The sequence below is a fragment of the Sebastes fasciatus genome, chromosome 9 (genome assembly GCF_043250625.1).
Source record: "Sebastes fasciatus isolate fSebFas1 chromosome 9, fSebFas1.pri, whole genome shotgun sequence".
Lineage (NCBI taxonomy): Eukaryota > Metazoa > Chordata > Actinopteri > Perciformes > Sebastidae > Sebastes > Sebastes fasciatus.
Window position 1 is genome coordinate 22,531,775 of NC_133803.1, and position 20,781 is coordinate 22,552,555.

General features: G+C 40.4%; 1 protein-coding gene across 1 annotated transcript in view; it reads left to right on the forward strand.

Moving 5' to 3' along the window:
* cdh23 (cadherin-related 23) overlaps nt 1–20,781 on the forward strand; it is a 184,685-nt gene that overhangs the window by 102,064 nt on the left and 61,840 nt on the right. The window contains exons 13-16 of the mRNA XM_074646704.1: nt 3,316–3,465; nt 4,066–4,224; nt 18,718–18,782; nt 19,499–19,736. Of these exons, the coding sequence (XP_074502805.1) occupies nt 3,316–3,465; nt 4,066–4,224; nt 18,718–18,782; nt 19,499–19,736 (612 nt within the window). The remainder of the gene's footprint in view (nt 1–3,315; nt 3,466–4,065; nt 4,225–18,717; nt 18,783–19,498; nt 19,737–20,781) is intronic.

Sequence of the window (20,781 nt, forward strand, 5' to 3'; positions counted from 1 at the left end):
TTAGCAGCCACAGCTAACTGCGTATTCATCATAACATAATGAAACAAAATGCTCACTCACGCCCCAAGTCTCCAGTACACAATTTGAGAGTATAACTTGATTTATCATTTTTGACTTGGGGCGTTTTCACAACCCATTTATTCCATTTTAACTGAACTCTGGTGCGGTTGGTTTGGGCAGTTGTGAACGCAGTAATCGTACTCTGTTGCGGACCAAAACAATTGGTCCGAGATCGCTTGTGAGAGGCGGTCTCCAAAACGCAGACTGCCTGCGCGGGCATTTGTTGAGATGGGCACAGGTAAACGACAGATTAACATGAGTGGGAGAGGACTGACCTGGACTTCTGCAGAAATCCAATGTTTGCTTGACATCTGGGCCAAAGAGAACAGTATGCTAAATAAAGTCAGCAGAAACAGTGACGTTTATAAAGTCAGAAACTGGAGGAGAAGGGATTTGTGCACAGTCGATCAGTGCTGAGTTAAAGTGAAAAAACTTCGAAAGCATCAAAGTCTGCGATTCCCTGTATAGAAGTGGCAGCTCTCAAGATGAAAAAGATAAATTTGCTCCTTTGCACACGCCCTTCATCAACTTATTTTTTTTATTTGTTCCGCTTTCATTTGTGCACTGTGAAACCGAACCAAACTAAATAGAAAACGAACCAAAAGTATCAATTTCACTCTGATTCGGACAAGCCAAACAGACTACGGTTTGTGAAAGCGCCCTTAGAAATAGCCTGCGTTACATACTTCCATTCCAAGGAGTAAAATCTATGAGACATTTTTTTGTCTTGCAGGTTTGTATTGCTGTTTTGATCCTCTAAACCTGCATGTCAGTGCCGATACACACACTCGTTCACACTCCGCTACACCTGTGCTTTAATCTCACTTTTTCCAAGTGTGAGGGATTATAGGCAGACATTTCATTTCTTAGACTATGACACAAGTGGTAGTTACCTCTCTCTCTGTCTGTCGCTCCCTTCATATCCTCTTCTGCTCGGTTAGCATCTATAAAACTTTTGCTGCTGGAACTTGTCACTAAACTTTGTGGCAGCCGCGTCTGACAGGGTGCTTTTATTGGGGGCTTCTAAAGGCAGAAGCAAATGGACGGGCAATTACGTTTATGGGCAGTTTGAGGTGACATCCCTGCATATTGGATGGTCTTTTAAATAGGAGTCATCAGCCACAATGGTTCTCCCAGAGATGAAAACAAAAACAAGGGGGCTATTTCAACCGCCAGCATAATGCCAATCGACCACCGCACCCGTCTTCCTCTGTCTGCCACAATGGCTACATGATTGTCCGCCCTGCAGCTTTATATATCAAGACAGGAGGGATCTAGAGAGGATTTTTCTCCGCTCACAGCCACTGGCTTCTCAAGGCTGTGATGTAATTTTGACACTGACTTTGTTTATATTCACCCACAATGCATTTGCACTTATGGATTTATCTCAGAAAGAGAAGAGAAAGATGAAGCTTATAGGTCTTTTTTAGAGTGTATTTTCATATAACCACTAATCAAATGATACTAACCTTGTCATACAGAACATAGTATTTCTAAATCCGACTCAATGCTCATATACAGTGGTGGAAAGTGTATTTACTCATGTACTGTACTTAAGTACAATTTTTAGTTACTTGTACTTTACTTGAGTATTTCCATTTTCTGCTACTTTATACTTCTACTCCACTACATTTCAGTGGGAAATATGGTACTTTTTACTTCACTACATTTATTTTACAGCTGTAGTTACTTGTTACTTTGATTTCACAACGAAAACATATGATAAACTCATTAAATATGATGCATTGTTATATATCAAAGGCCCACATCCCTGGGAGAGCCCTTGAAGAAACCAAACCCAGACGTGTATCTGTATTGAGGTAGATAGTCATGGTTATCACCAGGGATCACATCATATCCTCGTTTTCTCTCGTTAAACACACACTATGATGATTAAAGCTCATGGTTTCAACCTCATGCATGGGAATTAACTCCATGTTGCACTCAAATGGCCATTTACATAATGTGTAACAGTGCAGGCTTTATGTAGTGGAGATGAAGAAGAATGCAGAGACAAGATGAACTTGTGGTTATGGACTATGATTTGATTATTATGTCTGTTGTACAGTCTAACCATGTCATATCTATTTTATCATGTTTTTTTTTACTGGCTGCCTCCTTTTCCTGCAAAGCACAGCTCTCTGGGTCAAATGTGTAATGGACCCTGAAACAATTTGAGGGTTACCGTTAACAGCTTTTTTACCAGCAAATTTCATGCAGCAATAGGAAACGGCTATTTATAATTGTTGAAGAGTAAACCTTTTTAATGCAGCAACAATTGGTCAAAATTGAAACGGGAATTCAAATTCCAGTATATAATGTATATAGTATATACATATAGAATTGAATTGAATAGATCGGCCGCATTGTCACCGATACCCGATCCAGCTATTTGAATCAGTTTATGTCCGATATCTGATCGGTGCATGTCTAGTAATCCCTAGCCAACTCTGTGATTAAAGGACAACCCGCTCTACCTCCTGAGCCACAACCGCCCCAATGCCTCAGGATGTGATAAGGTGTGACAAATGTAGATACTGTTCTGAGTTATTTAGGTATTTACCTCGTACAGTTATCTTGCCTCGTAGCATCAGTGTACAACAGCACGCTTTAGTGTGTCCGTCACTTTCCATTAGTTGTATATATCAACGTACTGTGGTGACACACAGTCACATACACTCAGGCACCAACACACACAGAACTTAAACATGTTTTCATTGTACGCTTTCTCTGCCACTCTGTCTCTCTCCCTCCCTCACATGTGCACATCTCTCTAAAATATAGAATTTCCGAGCTCCTCTCTATCATATGATCAATTTATACTATCAGACTATAGGAGGAGCACAATAGCCTGACCTTTTATCTCTTATTACTGGTTGCTTGTGAAATGTGTGATTATTATTCTACTGTCGCTGTCATTGTAAATAATTGTGGGTTATACAATTTTCTAGACGCTTGAAATGTAAAAAAAAAAAAAGTGTTTATGTTATATTTTGGTGGGAGTCAGGGTTTCTGTGAATCTTCAGTTCTGCCTTTCTGTATATGTATACAGTATCTGTAAATTTAATATAAATTGTATCTTTTGTCCAATAATTATTCATAAAAACTCAATAGATATGCCGTAGCATAGATTTTATCATCTGCATTCTTCACTAGTAGAGTATATTGTATATCACCTGCCCTCGCTCTCTCTCAACAACCCCCTTTTTCTCTCTGTTTTTCTGTACTCGCCTTTCTCTTATTCTTTTATGGCAGGGGGTGAACAGCATGTTTCAGGTGTTTCTGACAGGAAACAATTCAGAGTACTTCACCATCTCCCCCACGGCGGTGCAGGGGCGTGCCGACATCAGGATGAGGGTGGCCATGCCGCTGGATTTCGAACACATTCGCAGCTTCAGCTTCTCAGTGAGTTTGAAACTTGAAACTACATAAGAGAGTGAATGCTTGGAAAAGAATCATACAGTTTGAACGAATAAAGCACTAACTAACATTTCTAAAGATATGTAACATAGAAATGTTCAAACATTGTAAATGTCCAACAGAACAGTTTTATAAAGAGATACAAAGTGGAATAAGAGAGACAAAGCGGCTCCATTGTCCTTCTGTGAGGTTGCCCTTGAAGGAACTCTGGACCAAGACTGAGTGTAGCTTCATTATGTTTTTTTGCAACTTGTATTTATTTGATTGGACACTGAGGCCATATCACTTTCTCAACACTGCAGACTTGTTTGAACAGTGAAATTGGTATTTCGTTACCTCAAATTACCCCTGAGTGGTTTACAGAAGGTGCCCTGCTCTTTGTATAATTAAAAATATCCAAATCCAAGTCAGTTGTTTACAACAGTGACTTCTTTGGCATATTAGCAAATTCAGATTTTATTTTTTCTAGAATGCCACCTAAAAATGTGAAATATTTTAAATAGATAACCAATGTTAAACCCGTTTCTTCTTTAACTGCATTGTTAAATTCTAAGGCTATATTTACTCCTTGTTGTCTCTCCTCAGCTTTATGCCAATGAGTCCATGTCCGACCATGTGGGTTTCGCTCGAATCTTTATTGAGCTAATCAATGAGAATGACAACCGGCCCATCTTCAGCAGACCGCTGTACAACATCAGCCTCCCTGAAAACACTCCCCCTGGCACGTCGCTGCTACGTATCCTGGTGAGTATCTGAAGAAACCACTGCACAGCGTGCACTGTGCTGAGAATGTGTTAAATTAGTGTGATTTATTCCTGATGACAAATTTAACTAGAGTCCAAATAGATTACAATAAACCTGAGTGGTACTAGTAACTTTTATGGGGCTTGTTTTATTGGGAATGAAATCTTGGCTTGTTTGTTAACCCCATGTGACCCAGTACTCTCCTGAGACTTCACCGTGTGTGTTGTGATTTACGGTGACTCAAGCTAGGCTGCCTCAGACAAACGCACAAACAAACACAAATGAACGATCATGTTGGAAAGGCGTCTTATAGACGTTAAAGACAATCTGCGGCTCAACTGTGGCTTGATCTTAAACACTGTTTTAACATAATTATGCAAAAGCAGAATTGAATAATTACTGGCAAAACAATAGTGAGTTCCACTTAAAGGTTGAATTAACCACAACATCAAAAAGTCCTCATTTCGAGCTAAATTACTTATACAGTCCTTTTTTCAAGTCCAGTAGTGTAATTGCTTGCTGTCAATGTAAGTCTAGAGCAGCCTATTTTCCTTGAAGCCCCCCGCAGTTGTATCGGAAAAGCTGAGGCCCCCTCCCCATATTTTCTGACGTCATCACCCTAAAAGAAATTACAAATCCTCAAATAAAAGCCTCAATTTGAATAAAGTGATTCAGTGTATTAAATTAGTTACTTTTTTTTAATAAATCACCTTTCTTTAATGAATATAATATATCGTCAGTGCCTGTGTGTGTGTCTGGCGGGCGGGAGAGCAAACCGTTTTTGACCGCAGTGAAAATGTTGTTTTTGAATTAAAGCATATTTTTAGAGTCATATTTCGTTAGATAAAAACATGTTGTGAATTTTTGAAATGATACCATCTATATTTTTTATATTCATGTATAAATCTAATTTTGACAACCGTAGAGCAGACAAATCCTAGCGCACCCCCCTAAGGGAGTCCCGGACCCCAGGTTGGGAACCACAGGTCTAGAGAATCATTTGGGCAGGATTCAAAAGCTTATAGCTGAAACATAAAGTTTCACATTCCATCCTTAAACTTATTTGCTAGTTGCATAAAATGATACAGCATTTCAGAAATATCAGTTTAAACTGGATTACTGCTATCAGAGGATCTTAAAATGTCTTAACTGTTCATATGGGATTAATATTAGAGACGTCGATAATAATGTCAGGACCACCTCCATTAAAACTAATCCAATTAGAGCAGGGCTTAAGAATTATTTTCACAATTTATGTTGAATTATTCATTCCCTCCAGGGCTGTTATTATACCCTTTGTTTAGATTCCCACAGTTGAAGTGTCCTTGAGGCCACTCCACCTCATGTCCTCAGAGTACCACCATGCAGCAGAGCTCACCGACCAGCAGCCGCTACTTAAACCAGATCGGAAAAAAAATCTCCGACCATCTCCCTATAATTCTACATTATTATTCATTACCAGTCATTCCTGGGACAAAACGCCCACAATCCACTAGATACAAGTGCAAAAAGCACAGTGTGAAAATCAATAGTTTTTATAGACTGGGTGCTCATGAAAGGGAGATTGCAGGGCAGTCTAATACCCGATAAGTCTGGCTGATGTTGGCCTCGTGCTGGAGCGTGCAGCCCGCCGTGCGATCCTGATTGCTGGCTGTGTAGAGAGTGAATGGGCTGTAAATAGAATGAGATGTGACGGCTCTCAGTGAGGACTGCACTGGCACGGATGGCAGCACTCGTATATATATACACTGTTTAGATGAGCGTTTCGATATTCTGACCTGCTCACACACACATGCACACACACCAGTGGCACCCTGATATGCCACTGGAGACAAAACACACATGGAGATTAAACAGATGTTTCCCATACTCCACTTTTCTCTGAGGCTAAGAACGAGAAATAGACACACACACACCCATATACTGTATAGGATATACACAACATTCTCAAGGTCAACACATGGCTAAAACCAGACATCCCATACGATTACCATTTACTATGTGTGTGTGTATTCAGTAATGTGTTTGAACAGACTTGTTTACTTATGTGGGTCTGTCATAATTTAGTTCATTAGTAATTTAGACAGCATGTTACAACGGTTGTAATCCATTGAGTGCAGTCTGAACAAACAAGCCACGGCCGCCTCACTCGTGTTTGTGTGAATGATGAGATATTTTTCTTGGAATGGACGCTGCATCCATGTAATGTATAAAATAAGTTATGAAGTGAAGCATAGAAAGAAGTTAGATCAATCAAAGTGCTGGTTCTCTGCCTCATATTGTTCAGGCAGAAGTGGAAGTGGAGAAATGTCCGTATTGTAAATGTGTATTTTAAAGTATAGAGTAGAGAAATGTAAAATGGCCTTGACTACATTTAGCCTTGTGCGAGAGCACTTTCCAACCCACTCCTGTGAGTCAGCACCAGGTAAAATAATATAATAACCTGTCCATCACTCCACAGGACAAATCATGTCGCTCGCCAACTGCACAAAAACATTTTGAGTTGACGTGTTAATTGTGACAAAATTAATACATGAGGCCCTAACAACTGGTTGTTATTACACAACCTATATTACACCTGCACTTAACTCCAGCTCATTATATTCTGAACTTTATATTACAGCTCTCTGTTCCTGTGCTTTTAAGTGTCATTTGATTTGCGTGCACATTTTTTTTCTGACTCTCTGCACCTGTCTCACTCAATCGCTTCCAGCAGTTCAAACTGTCTGCTTGTTTAAGTGCAGTGAACAACTCAAGGCATTACAATATAACCAGATTGTTAGGCTGAGACTCGCCTCTCGGTGCTCTCTGTCAGATGGCTCTGAGGTGCAACAGATGGTGGCCAAATTATGTTTTAGTACCGAAAGGGAGGACGACTCTTTCATTCTTAATCTCTCGAGGTGGCCTGGCCAGCCCTTCTCAATATACAGTAACACACATACACACACACAGCAATGCATGCATTAAAAGAGTAGTTAGACTTTTTGGGAAATGTGTTTATTTCTTGCTGAGAGTTGGATTATAAGTATGATACCACTCACATCACTCTCATGTCTAGAGCCAGGAGCCGATAAACTTATTCTAGCATAAAGACTGGAAGTGGGGGGGAGCAGCTAGACTCCAAAGCTCAAACATACACCCACTTGCAGCCATACTTGCCAAGGCTTCCCGATTTTCCCAGGAGACACACGTTTTTCATTGCCCTCTACTGTTTCCACCCGTGAGGCAATAGAGTTACATGCCAGAGATTCACACAAGTTCACACCAGGGGGGCGAATTATTTAGGTTTCTTCCTGAGAATTAAAAGTAGGCCTATTGAAAATAAACATGCTTTTGCAGTGTACTTATTATTTTGTTATTTTCATTGTCTAAAAGTCACCAGAATACAGGAAACAAAGTCTCTGAAACTCTAATTTTTCTGGTGGGGAGGACCCCCAGACTCCCCACTCTGGTTTCAAGGTTTGCAAGTATGTCTGCACCTCTAAAGCTTATAAAGTAACACTTAAACCTCACGGTTATGACAAGATTCTAGTAAGTCACTGCAGGATCTCCTTTTACCATTGGACAGAGCCAAGCTGTTTCCCTCTGCTTACAATCGTTATGCTAAACTAAGCTAATTGCCTGCTGACTCTAGCTTTGTATTGAGCGTACGGAGTGGTATCAATCCTCTCATTAACTCTAACTGAAGAAAGCAAATAAGTGATTACCCCAAATGTCAAACTATTCTTTTAAATGTGTGTTTGAGGTAACCTTTGTAAATGTTGCGAATATGTGTAGGCCAAAATATTGTAATACAAAACTACATCTTTTATGATTTTTAAGCAAAGTGTTTTTGCATCAAGAATAGCTTGTCAGCAGCCTACCGATTACATTGCTGATGACAATGATGAGCAGCCAAGGTCAAAAGCGTGAAATAACAACGCAGTTCTTGCTTTAGCTGTGTCTTTTGTACACCATGTAGTCTGTACTGACTGCAATAGAAATGCATCCCCGTAAATATGTTACGCTCAGAGCTAGTGACATAGGATAAAAAGTGAGAAAGACTGCTTATGGCGAGCAGGAGGGGAGGTGGATGGGTCCAACCAACACACAAAACCGGTGTTCCAGATGGGTGTTTTGTTTTGTGACGCTTGTGATATCGGCGTGATATCGGGTTTTGATGAGATTGATTTGTTTGTACATTGCTGCATTCACGAACTTCCTTCACATAACAACTTGATTTCAGAACATTTTCAGTGATGAAGATTCATTCATGTACCCAAAGGTCGCGTGACTGAAGTGCAAACAAATTAGTACATAATTTGTAAGGCCAGCAGAGAGGATCATCAAATGTAGTTGTATCCCCTGCTATTATATTAACTGTGATTAGTTTCTGTCACAGTGAAGTATTTTCAAGAGCATCGCTGTTTCCTGAGCATTGTGCAGTACAGTATAGGAATAACATGGTGAAGGTGGTTTGTATGTAAAGAGGGTGGGGCGTGGATGATGTTTATATAATACTTTATACCTATGCTAATTGAAATTATGCATGTTGGTTCCCAGTTGTTTTAAAAAAGTGCCAAGCAGGCGACCTGATGTAATTGAAATGCTTTGTTTGGGTTAATATTCATAGCTCATCTGATCAGAGCTTATGTACAATGTTAGTCGATGCATTACTCCGTGCCCGCTGCTGCATCCCTGTGGACACTTTTGCTTAACATAGGAGTACACACACATACACACACAGAGGCTGTTTAATATTTATGGTCTGCAGCATTACTTATCATTATAAATATTTATTGTGATTTACTCTTTTGTCCGGGTCCTTTTCTCTCTCTCTCTCTTTCGGTCTCTTCCTCCCTCTCCCCGGAGACTTTCGACATCAGCAGCTGCTCGTATCAGTGGAATCACTCTGATTTTCTCTCCTTGGGTTTCAGAGGAGAATTTGCCTTTTTTCATTTCTTATTTATTGTACGCCCTCAGTTATCGTTGTTTTCCACTTTCTCTGTTTTACCATTAGATTGCTAATGGTTTTCAGGTGTTGCATTGATTCACTCTGCGGTTTCCTGTCTGTTTCTGCACTCTGTAGCTCTTTCTAACCCACCAGGCTCTGCCTTAGAGACTATTTGAAGAGGATATATGCAGGTCTGATATGCATATAGAAGTACGGTTTACCTGCACCGTCCCTCCTTCTCATAGTTGGTCTTGCTTCTATAAAATATATCAGATGCAACATTCTTCTTGGATTAGTGTCTTCTACCAATGCCATGCTGTGTGTTTTATGAGCTCTGTGCAGATGTTGTATGTTTTAGAGCTAAGGCACAATGATAAATGCTTCTAGCAGAAGGTTATAAATTACAGAGTGGAGGATGTTTCGCTATCGCCACTGTTTAGACAGGCCTTTATGGGGTAATAGTCACAACAGTAATTATAATTCATTATTGTAATGAAAGGAGTGAGGCCCGGCTCGCTGCTGCATGTGGTAGCTCACACAGCGTCACCGTTAATTATGGGGCGCTTATCATGGGTGTTCTGACATTGTGAGACGGGGTGTGAATGGGTGTGCAGGGCTGAGGACAAACAGACGGGAGCTGAAAAGTCTGAACTTTCCCAGAGTTGGTTCACTATCGCTGCTCTAGAGCGGTGCGATAGCAAAATTAGATGAAAAGGGAGTTTGGGGAGTGTAGTGGAGCTAAAGATTGGTCTCCATCGGTTCATTTGTTTGGTCAAGTGTTAATCCTTTCATCCATTTCATTCAGACAATAATGATAAATGGAAAAAAAAACACTTCAGCACTGTGTGTGCAACATTTTAAAAGGGCTGCAGCTAATGGTTGTTTTCCTTATCAATTAATCTGCAGATTATTTTTGCAGTTAATGGATGAATTGTTTGGTCCATAAAATGTCTGAAATTGGCCATTGCTAGTTCCTAAAGCCCAAGATGACGTCTTCAAATTGCTTGTTTTGTCTTACCAGCCGAAAAATCCTAAAATTTTCAGTTAACATTGATATAAAACACAGAAAATCATCACCGTTTAGAAGCTAAAATCAAGGAATTTTGATGATGATGTAGGATGGATGGATTAAGGATCCAAAGGGAATGGGGAAATAAAGGGTGAGGGATGAAGGGATGAGGGTAAAGGCATGGAGGGATGAGGGGAGGAATCAGGGTCGTGGACGGATAGAAGAGAAGTTGGAGTAGAGCGAAGTTGGATGTGGAAATTGTGTCAAATGGGAAGTGAAGGGGTCAGGTGTGCTTTAATACTTTTGTGCAGAAATGGGATGTGCTTAAAGGTATAATATGTGACCATTGTCAGTTGGTGTTTGTAAACACACAGCATTCAAAGTTGGCCCCTCCTCCTCAGCTCAACGAGCCGAAAGGGAGTGAGAGAGCAGCGATGGTCAGACGACCTATAGAGTGAATGAAGAGAGGGAGCGGCGTTAGTGAGAACAAAGCAGTGAATCACAGAAATAAAACGTTATGTGCTGATTGTTTCACGGTGGTTACGTTCTGCAGCACAAATAAACACGACCACAACTGTGCATAACTCTGCACAACCCTGCAGGAAAGTGCAGAGTTGCAGGATTTTGAATGAATGCAGCCAAAGGGCAGGCTTCTGTTCGCTGTGTTTGTGGCTCAGTGCTGCACTCGGTCAAGGGGGACACTGTCTGGAGCACATCCACATAAGAACACATAAGAACACATAAGACCTGAGCGGGCTGCACACCCTGCACGCTGTTATTGGCTGGAGGTTACACCCCAGACTCTTTGCTGAAGCCCAGAAACGTCCCGAACACAGCAATATTATAAGAAAAGAGAAAACACAGGCAGAGGGCAGGGTCTCTGCAGAAACAGACACCACCACACACTTCTAGTGGGTCATAATCAGTAGTGGATGAATGACCTGAAAGCCACACTTGAGTAAAAGTACAGATATCTAACCAGAAAATTACTTAAGTAGAAGTTAAAGTCGCCTTAGAATATCAGTTGAGTAAAAGTCTTAAAGTATCTGATATTTAAGTAAAGTACAGACACTACCAAAGTACTGTAACAAAGTAGTTTTACTTTGTTACATTACATTTCTATTGATCTTTACATTGTTTTTTTAGGAAATTCTTGCATATTATACCTTTCAGGTGTGGTCTTTGTTCCCCGACATAGTTATTAAACTTCATTTGTGTAATTTCTTAACCTCAGCCCTGTTGACTATAGATACCATGAACATCCACACATGCTTGCATTGTCCTCTCCCTAGTATTCAGTGTGTCTCTGTAGTAAACTCTTCACTCTTTATCATTCTCTACATCCTCCCTATGCTTGTGCTAATCTCATTGCTTCATCATTGAGGACAGAGACAGAGAAAGAGAGGGGGAGGACCAAGGCCTGAAGCTGCCAGACACAGAGAGCTCTGCATTAAGCATTTTCACTGGCAGCTCAACCTCTATCTCCAGCTTATGCCCACAATACAGGCCTCTCTCTCTCTCTTTTCCCCCAGTGTTTTTTTCCAGTGGTTCACATGTGGTTGCAATCATTATATAGTGGCTGTGCTTTATCTTGCAAGCTGTCACAGTGTGCTGCGAAGACATCCACTTTATTGGACTCTTCTTTTACAAAAGTATACATTGTTAAAAAAGTGTTAAAAGTTGTATCTCTTTCTCTCGCTCTCTGTGTCTGGCTGTTATCAGGGTGGTCAGGAGATAATAGAAACAGGCTGTTCAATCCTGTCGGCAGGCAACAGTCGCTGTGAGCACCCCCACCTGCTCGTTAATGGTTTAGAGAAATAAAGCAGTCGTAAACGTACACTCGCCATCGCCATTACACTAAAGTGTCCGCAGTAAAAACACACACAGCTCCCATCAACCCCCGCAGGTGCACTAGGTCACAGCTGGGGGACTGGCGAGAGATGCGCTTGCTCCTCGTTTGATCCAAGTAGCTCAGGGATTTTGCATCTTGTCTCTGCTAAAGAGCTTTGCGTCATTTCACACAGCTTCAGCTGTACGTTCATGTGTGCGTTATGGAAATGAAGGGGGAATATATTAATTCACTCATTAGTTTAGTTGAGTGAGTAGCTGTTCAGGGCATGTGATCATTAATTGGACACATCTCCGAATAGCCTCAGCGTGGTGTCAGAGTTTCTGTGCTTTTCGCAGGGTGCTGCTCTGCTCTGAGTCGTCCCCTCTAATGTTGATCAGAGATAGAAACAGGCGCTGCACAGTCTGATGGCCATTTGTGTGAGACCAAGACGTTTAGGGGAGGCCAAGTTAAATTCATCTTTCATTCACGTCTTCCTTTTAGTCATGCCTTTAGTTGTATTGTGACCAGACATATAATACATTCGACTTGTCCTCTGTCACTTTTTGATACTATTTTTCAAAACCGATGAATGCAAAATGCAATCATTTAAATACTCTCGTCTTATACTCAGGCAAAAACATCGTTTTTCATGCACTGGTCAGTTGTCTTCTTTCAGACTAGTGGAAAGAAAACATCCAAAATACATATTCCGATGTTTATTTTACTACTTTTTCTATTTTCATCTGTAGATTTCCCCTAAATTGACCAAAAGTTAGCATTAGAGAATGTTTCATTTGCATATTTAAACATAAACTTGTAATACAAAAAAAACAACAATTGTCTTAATGTAAGTAATCAGCTGGGGAAGTTTCATGGTGATATCAATTAGTTAAAATGTTTTACCCTATTGTCCTGTTGTGTCTTTCAAAATGTAGTGAATTTTACAATACGTATCTTTAAGACCGTTTTTCTCAAAATTAGTTTTTTCTTCTAAGTAGCACTTACATAACTTTCCGGTTTCATTCCTATCTATATTCTGAAGGTTTTTGCAGAGGGGTTTGTTCATATATCATTCATAGCCTGATTTACATTTACATTTTATTCCTAAAAACATGGCGGGATTTATGCAAATGAGCACATATTTGATCAACTGGGGACGTTTCATGGCGATATCTATTAGTTACATTTTTTTACCCTATTTTTTCAAGTCAGTCTTAAACAATATGCATACCCACATCTACACTGAAACATGTTTTTGTTTGCTGTAATTGTTACTCCACTCCATACTGGCAGTAAATGGAAGAGACAAAATACACAGTCCTCATTCTTTGTAAAAAAAAACAAAATGCATTTTAAAGTCCAGCCAAAGCTAATATGAGACTCAGGCAATTTTAGTTGGACAAATTTAGTGGGTATCTTACAAAGTTAGTGTTTTTAGTGCAAAATTAAAAATACTAGAGACTGAAAAGAGAAGATACCCACTTGATTTGAATAACTCTGCGGAAACCTCTGCTGTACATTAGCTTTAGTTTCTAAAGCATTTTGCACAGAACAAGGTCTGTGGATTTGTACTATGAAATTGTGTCAAGAAGGGACGTCTTTGCGGACAGTATAGACAATAGGAACAATTACAGTGACCAAATATAATAATGTAATTAATGTACATACAGGTATGTGAGAATTTCAAGACAGACTTGAGAAATGTCACCTACTGTATATACGACACAGCTATTCTCACTGCTTTTGCACATTTTTTACTGATGATTATCGAGCAGACATGATTTGAAGGAAATGATTCACTCGAGTGCTGATGTGTGATTCCCGTGGTGCCTGTGAGTGCAGCGGGAGCAACAAACTTCCACTCTGCTGATCCACAGGCACCTAATTTTGCTGAGATGATGTAGTGCTTAAATACGCAGAAGTGTGCGGCATGGGATGTGTCGTATGATCAAGATTATGCACTGTGCGTCTCACTCACACATACAGCACAATATGCAAAGTGTTAACACGAAGGGGCGCTCATTTAAAAGTAACTGTATCCCACTTGTGTTGCATTTGTGAAGATTGATCTATGATCTTGTCATGGATACAGATAATATGAGTAAGTCAGACAGAGAGCCTTTAAAGTAGCCCGATTGAGTGGAACTAACCAGAGCTGAGGAAGATAACCTGACAACCGTGTCCTCATCATTGTCTCCCCCACAATGATTGTCAGAAACTGGACATCTTCACTGTGCTGCTGATGGTGGTGTGTGTGTGCCTGTGTGGGTGTATGTTTGTTATCTGTTCTTTGTGATTGTGTTTAGGTGTGCAACACTGAGACAGAGGAGGTTGTCTGTGTTTGGACTGGGGGTCATCTCTATTTTGACAGCAGGCTTTGACAGCCAGTAATTGGTTTCCTTTTCCATGCCTCTCAAAGCTTCTGCAGAAAAAGCAATTTTAGGAGCCAATCAATTCAAATTCCAGCTCACTCACGATAGAAAAGCCTGTGCAGCTTTAACCTCGCTCGCTGTCCGTGAGATAGCTGGGATGATAATCTGCTCCTGTGTCCCCTCCAACCCAACCCAGTTTACACACACACACACACACACACTGTCTTTCTGTCGCTCATGAGGGGACGCTCTCATTTCCGCCTTTTCTTGAAAGCAATAGAGTGTGATAATAGGAGTTTATACTGTAAATGCATATTTACCCCAAGACTGAATGAACCTGGAACCACCAAGCATCTCTGTCCACGTGTATCCATTTCACATACACACAATACACACACACACTATTCTTTGCATACAAAAAACGTCCAATCATCGCACACATACTGTCACACTTGCATTAACAGGCATGCAGACACACAAATGAGCGCACTGGTACACAGGTACACCGAAATACATACCGACACACACACACACACACACACACAGTGTTTGCCTGCTGGCTTCGCCTCTCTGAAGGGAAGAAACACATCATTTAACCAAACTGGTCAACTGAGAACTAATTTCTCTTTTGTAGTTACTGCCTGAGGACCCGAGGGTTTGCAGAGTTTATATTGGCAATCAGCAGCGCTCTGACTCTTTGTGCAGAAACTCTTAGAAACAACTTAGTCTGGATTTTGATCAGAACGCTGACTCTGATACCTCAGTGATCTCCCCCTTAGCAAGGGGCAGATTTTCATCACTGCAGTCTGGGCCCAGTATTCATCTACAACATATACTGCCATTGTATTATCCAGAGGTGGAGGAAGTGTTCAGATCATTTACTCAAGTAAAAGTACTAACACACTGTAAAAATACTCCGTCCTGAATTGAAAAATTTAAATTAAAAGCAGGATTTTACTGTTATAGTTGGTTGAGGTGGAGCTAATGTTTAACTGTTTTGTATAGGACTGTAACTAATGATTATTTTCATTATTGATCAATCTGCTGGTTACTTTTTGATTAATATATTGAGTGTTTGGTTTGTAAAAATTCTTAAAATAGTGAGAAATGCTGTCACAATTACCCAGACCAAACCAGTCCAAACCTCAAAATAAGTAAAAATAAATTTAAATTATTAAAATAATTCAAAGGAAATGCAGCAAAACTTCTCATTTGAGAAGCTGGAACCATGAAATGTTTTTGCATGAAAAATTACTGTATTATCGCTTATCAAAGTAGTTGCAGATTAGTTTTCTGTTAGTTGACTAATTGATTAATGGACTAATAAATTCAGCTGTACTTGTCTAAACTATTGGGTAGTTTAGTTCATAACATATACAGTACATCATATTTTATAAACTTTTTTTATATGTTTTGTATGAACAAATCTTAATTTGTAAAGTAGCTAGTAACTAAAGCTGTCAAATAATTGTAGTGAAGTAAAAAGTACAACATTTCCCTCTGACATGTAGTGGAGTAGAAGTAGAAAGAAGCATGAAAACAAAATACTCAAGTACAAGTAACTCAAATTTGTACTTATATACAGTACTTATGTACTAATATACTTAAATACATTCCACCACTGGTATCATCTCTGTGCATCTTAACTGTAAGAGAACAGGTAATCAACCAACAGGGTTTTGCACCATCTGGCATTGTGCATCCTCCATACAGATTTTGGGTATTGTAACTTTTTTCAGAGATGTGGAGGGTTCCTAAAAAAGATGTTTTATGAATCCATTAGCATTACTTACTTGGCGTGAAAACTATTTATCCCAGTGAACCGTCGCGGTACTTCAAATGCTTGTTGTAATTGTCAGTGAGGTTATTAGACACATTTGTTCGGCACATTGCCCGGCTTTATTTCCATGTCCTTTTTTACCTCATTAAATCGTGCACTCACACTCTCCCTGTGCACCCCACCTCGCCAACTTTTCCATCACCTCCAATTCCCCAACCAAAGAAAGTTTAAGCTACCATGGCGATGAGGAGCAAATGCATAATACCCTGGTGTAAACGATTCGGGCCCATGGTGTTAAGTTACTACAAATCCCTGCACAAGCCAATCTCTACCATCCATCTGCTGCGGGACTTCTGCGTCTAAAGTTGAAAGTCTTTGGCAAGCAGTTGGCAAAGTGACCGGGCCGTACTGTCATGGTGATTGTTTGGTGGGAGATAGGGAGCGAGTCGGTGAATGATGGGTGGGGGGCTATCGTCTCTCTCTCTCTCTCTCTCTTTATTTCTCTCTCTCCGTGTCTCTCTCTTCCTCTCTGTCTGTCGTCATGGCGCGATGGGCTCGGCCCCAGAAGCAGCGGCAGTATTAGCTCCCAGGCTGAGCCTGGCTCCTGTCACCGCCTCGATAGCTGTCACGCTAACACCCCCACCGCTATCATTGGAGCACTTATGGGCCTGTCACTCACCTGGGAGAGAGGGAGCAAAGGGGGGAGGGAGGGAGGGAGGCATCGAGGGGGAGAGTGTGCTAAGGGAGATATGTAGAGGAGAGGGGAGACAGTGGAGATGGAGGAGGAGCTCGGGATGCAGGGAGGAAAGCGAGGTAAAGACAGAAAGAAAAAGATAAAGGAGGAGGGGGAGGGGATGGATAGGTAGGAATGCAAAAAGAGGGGGGGAGAAGCAGTCGAGTGGCATTAAATGATGAGGTCATCGAGACATGACAGATGAAAACTCAAAGGTTAATATAAGAACCTGACTGGAGTCCCAAACACCTCACATGTATTTAGCATCCCACTTTCCAGTCGTTCAGCAAGATGTGCTTCGGTGCACTTGACAACAAAGCGAGGGTCATTTGGACATTAAAAAAGAACCATCGATTCGCCATCCGGGACGATGCAGTGGAGGCTCTCTGTGAAATTACGGGCTTGAGCTAAACAGCATGGTGTAATTTTTAGAAGGAGAAAAAACACATTGATAGCTGCAGCCGTTGTTCCATCTGTGAGAGGCGTCATCGATGGGCGCTCACAGACGCACACACACATAACCATAAATGCATTCAATTTAAAATGCACAGATATTTCCCAACACAGTCAAATGTGCACACATACATCCACATTCACGGCCAAAAAAAGAGCATTAGCTGACACACATTTTGGCCCATTTACTGCTCTCATATCAGACTTTTATCATTCAACGCACATAAACACACACACACTCTCTCACAAACATTTAAGTGTATAAGTCACAGCCACATGCAAACATTCATATACCCCTACACACACACACATAGTACTACATAATAACACACAGTACTACATAATAAGGTCGGTATCAGGGCATCAGTGAATCACAGTGACCAACATCGTGGTTGACGGAGCAGGCTGCAGACACGTTCGAGTTTGGCCCTTCAACTGACTGCAGAGCCACTGAAGTGAAACTCTATTACAACAGCCTCTCCAGCCACGATCCATCAGCGCCGACACAACGCCCCGTGTGTACGCGTCAGTGCATGTGCTCACATGCGCATGCATGTGTTTACAAAGACAGATTGGCGTTTCATAAAGTACAAGATTCCTGAAAGTGTTGCTGTTTATGTTCCTTTGACATCATTTTTATCTGCAAAGCATATGACGGAAGTTGTTGCTGCTTTTTTTCGGGCAGTGCAGGGTCATGTGGATGAGGAAAATGTATCAGTTCGCTCATCAGATTAAATCCAATCAACACCTCAGAGTGAAGTGTGGATGATGTGTGTGCATGTTTTATCATACAATCATATATAGCTGGTAGTGCGAGACATTTCATAAACTCAGAAAAAGTCAGTCACTGACAGATAAAGTTATAAGTTGTTTGGTTGTGTCGTGTTATTAAAAACACTGGTTAACCTCACACAAGGACACACACACACATACACACAGGCACAAATGTATGCTGAGGAATGATCTAACAAATGCAAACCATTATTACTCTAACGAACATGTCACATAATTTATGGTTGTAACAAACTCACAAATTAATTTCACTTATCGTGAACCACATCATAGCACTTTGTAGCTGCCACATTGTTCCTGTTGTACTTAATAGGGCTCTATGAGCTCCCATCCCTTCAGTTTTCACAATAACATTTGAAGGCAGCCACGAATAATCAACATTTAACATAAAACTGGATTAAGAGTTTAGAAAGTTTTTTTTGCCACATGAAAATACATTTGCAAATTACTCCTGAAAGAGCATGGACAATTTAACAGGTACATGAGAAACCAAACGGATGGACAACAGATGCTGAATGTACATTAAAACCTCACCAGGAAGTAAACATGATAATAAAAGCAAACCCTTTTTTCCTGTCTTTTCTGTGCAGGCTACAGATGGAGATGCAGGCATATTTGGGATTGTGCGTTACTACTTCAGTGACGAGCCAGACCAGTAAGATACAGCGACACACACTCAAACAGTTCACACACACACAGTCACATTCATTTTTCATTTATTTGGCCACTTGTGAACGATTGTACTGCAACGTTTTCTGCCTCACAGCCTCGCCTGAGACAGCTGAGCTACAATGATGTCTGGCGCTTTTCAGCCCACAAATTCACAGAATCACTCACACAGAGAGAAACAACACATTCACATAATCCATTCATTCATTATCTTCAGTATCAACAGAAGACAATCAGTGTGACTTCCTATTGTTTTTATTTCTGTTACCCTCACTGAGCATCACTTTCGTCTTATTTTATATGCCACCGTATTGCTGCAAACATGAGAGAATATCTAGAATGAGAACATTTTCTTGTTGTAACAATATACTTTCGTACTACATTTTATTATTATTACAACATACAAACTTATAGTGTTTTAAATAAGGGGCTTTTTTCATAAGAACAAATCAACAAGTGCAACTTGATTTCATGTTTTTCTTTTTAGAACATGAGACTTTAATATGTTGTTATAATGTATGAACATTATCAACTTGTGTTGTTGAGCATGGGAAATAAATCTTGCAAAATGAAACAAGTAAGTATGCTAAGATGTTAATAACAAAACATTAAAGCAACTTGTTATAATGATAAAAAGATCTTGCCATAATAACTTAACTCAAACTTACCTGCATCTAATTTCCTCTTGTCTGTCTCTTGTAGGTTTTCATTGGACGATGAGACAGGGTGGGTCATTCTGCGGGCCAGTCTGGACTATGAGTTGATGCGGCGTTTCACGCTGACCGTGCTGGCGAGAGACGGCGGCGGGGAGGAGACAACGGGGAGGATCCGTGTCAATGTGTTGGATGTCAACGACAACTCGCCGCTCTTCCAGAAGGAGGCGTACGTGGGCTCGCTGAGAGAGAACGAACAGGCCGTCCAGCCGGTGGCACGAGTCAGGGTGAGACGTGTTTAAAACATGCATGTATGAAGAGTTCACTCACAGGACAGTAAAGCTGAGCCGTTTATAGCTGCTGTAAAATACTTTAAAAAACACAAAAAATATTGTTTGGCTGCAATAAATAAACCAAAAAAAAGCTTATTTATTATTGATTTAAGATTGAATTATATCTGTAACACTTTTGTAAATTGTAAGATTAAGATAAAGAAGTCACCGTGGATAGGGGTGCACTTCATTTAAAGCAGTGTTTCCCCAACTTTTCTCTGGGGACCCTTTTTTTAAAAATGACAAACCATCTATAAACTATCTATAAATCGTGAGAGGAGCAAATTTGTGCGTAAATGAACGTTCCTGACCATTTTTAACAGCCATTTCTGCATCACCTTGTACTATCTTGAACAGGTAAACCAGCCATTTCAAAGAGATATACGTTTAATAAATCACAACTTTCTTTATGCATGTGTTATTGGAAACATATACACATGTTAAATAAATAAATGCATTTAGGTGGAGTTAACAGGCGCTTGTTTTTTCCTCTCGTGAGTAAAACAAACAGAATGTACGCTAGCCTTTCATATTAGATTCAATGTTATAAGTAGACTACAGTTATCAGAACAATACGAACATTCAGGCTCCATCATGTTGCTCAGAAAGTGCACTGCAGATATAAATGTTAAATAAAAGACTATGAAAAAAATTCTGCAAATGTTTTTGGCAACCCTAATAACATTTCCACATATAAGAAGTTATAGCAAACTGTGCACTCGCACAAAGATACCCGCAATAATACTGTATGTACCCATTCACATGTACAGTACATTCACATAAAAACTACGCCTGCAACAGAGGATCTCATCCCACAAATACCACCAGTCATCAGACTCACAAGCCTTTCTTCCTTGTTTCCTCTGTGTTGCTCTAATCATGCAGTTATGTGTTTGTGTGCACTGTATCCAAGAAGAACAGGTCAGCCTGGTGTGTTGGCCATCAGTCACTGCCACACAAAAGGCAGAGGTACACAGGCACAATGGTAACTAATGGCTCA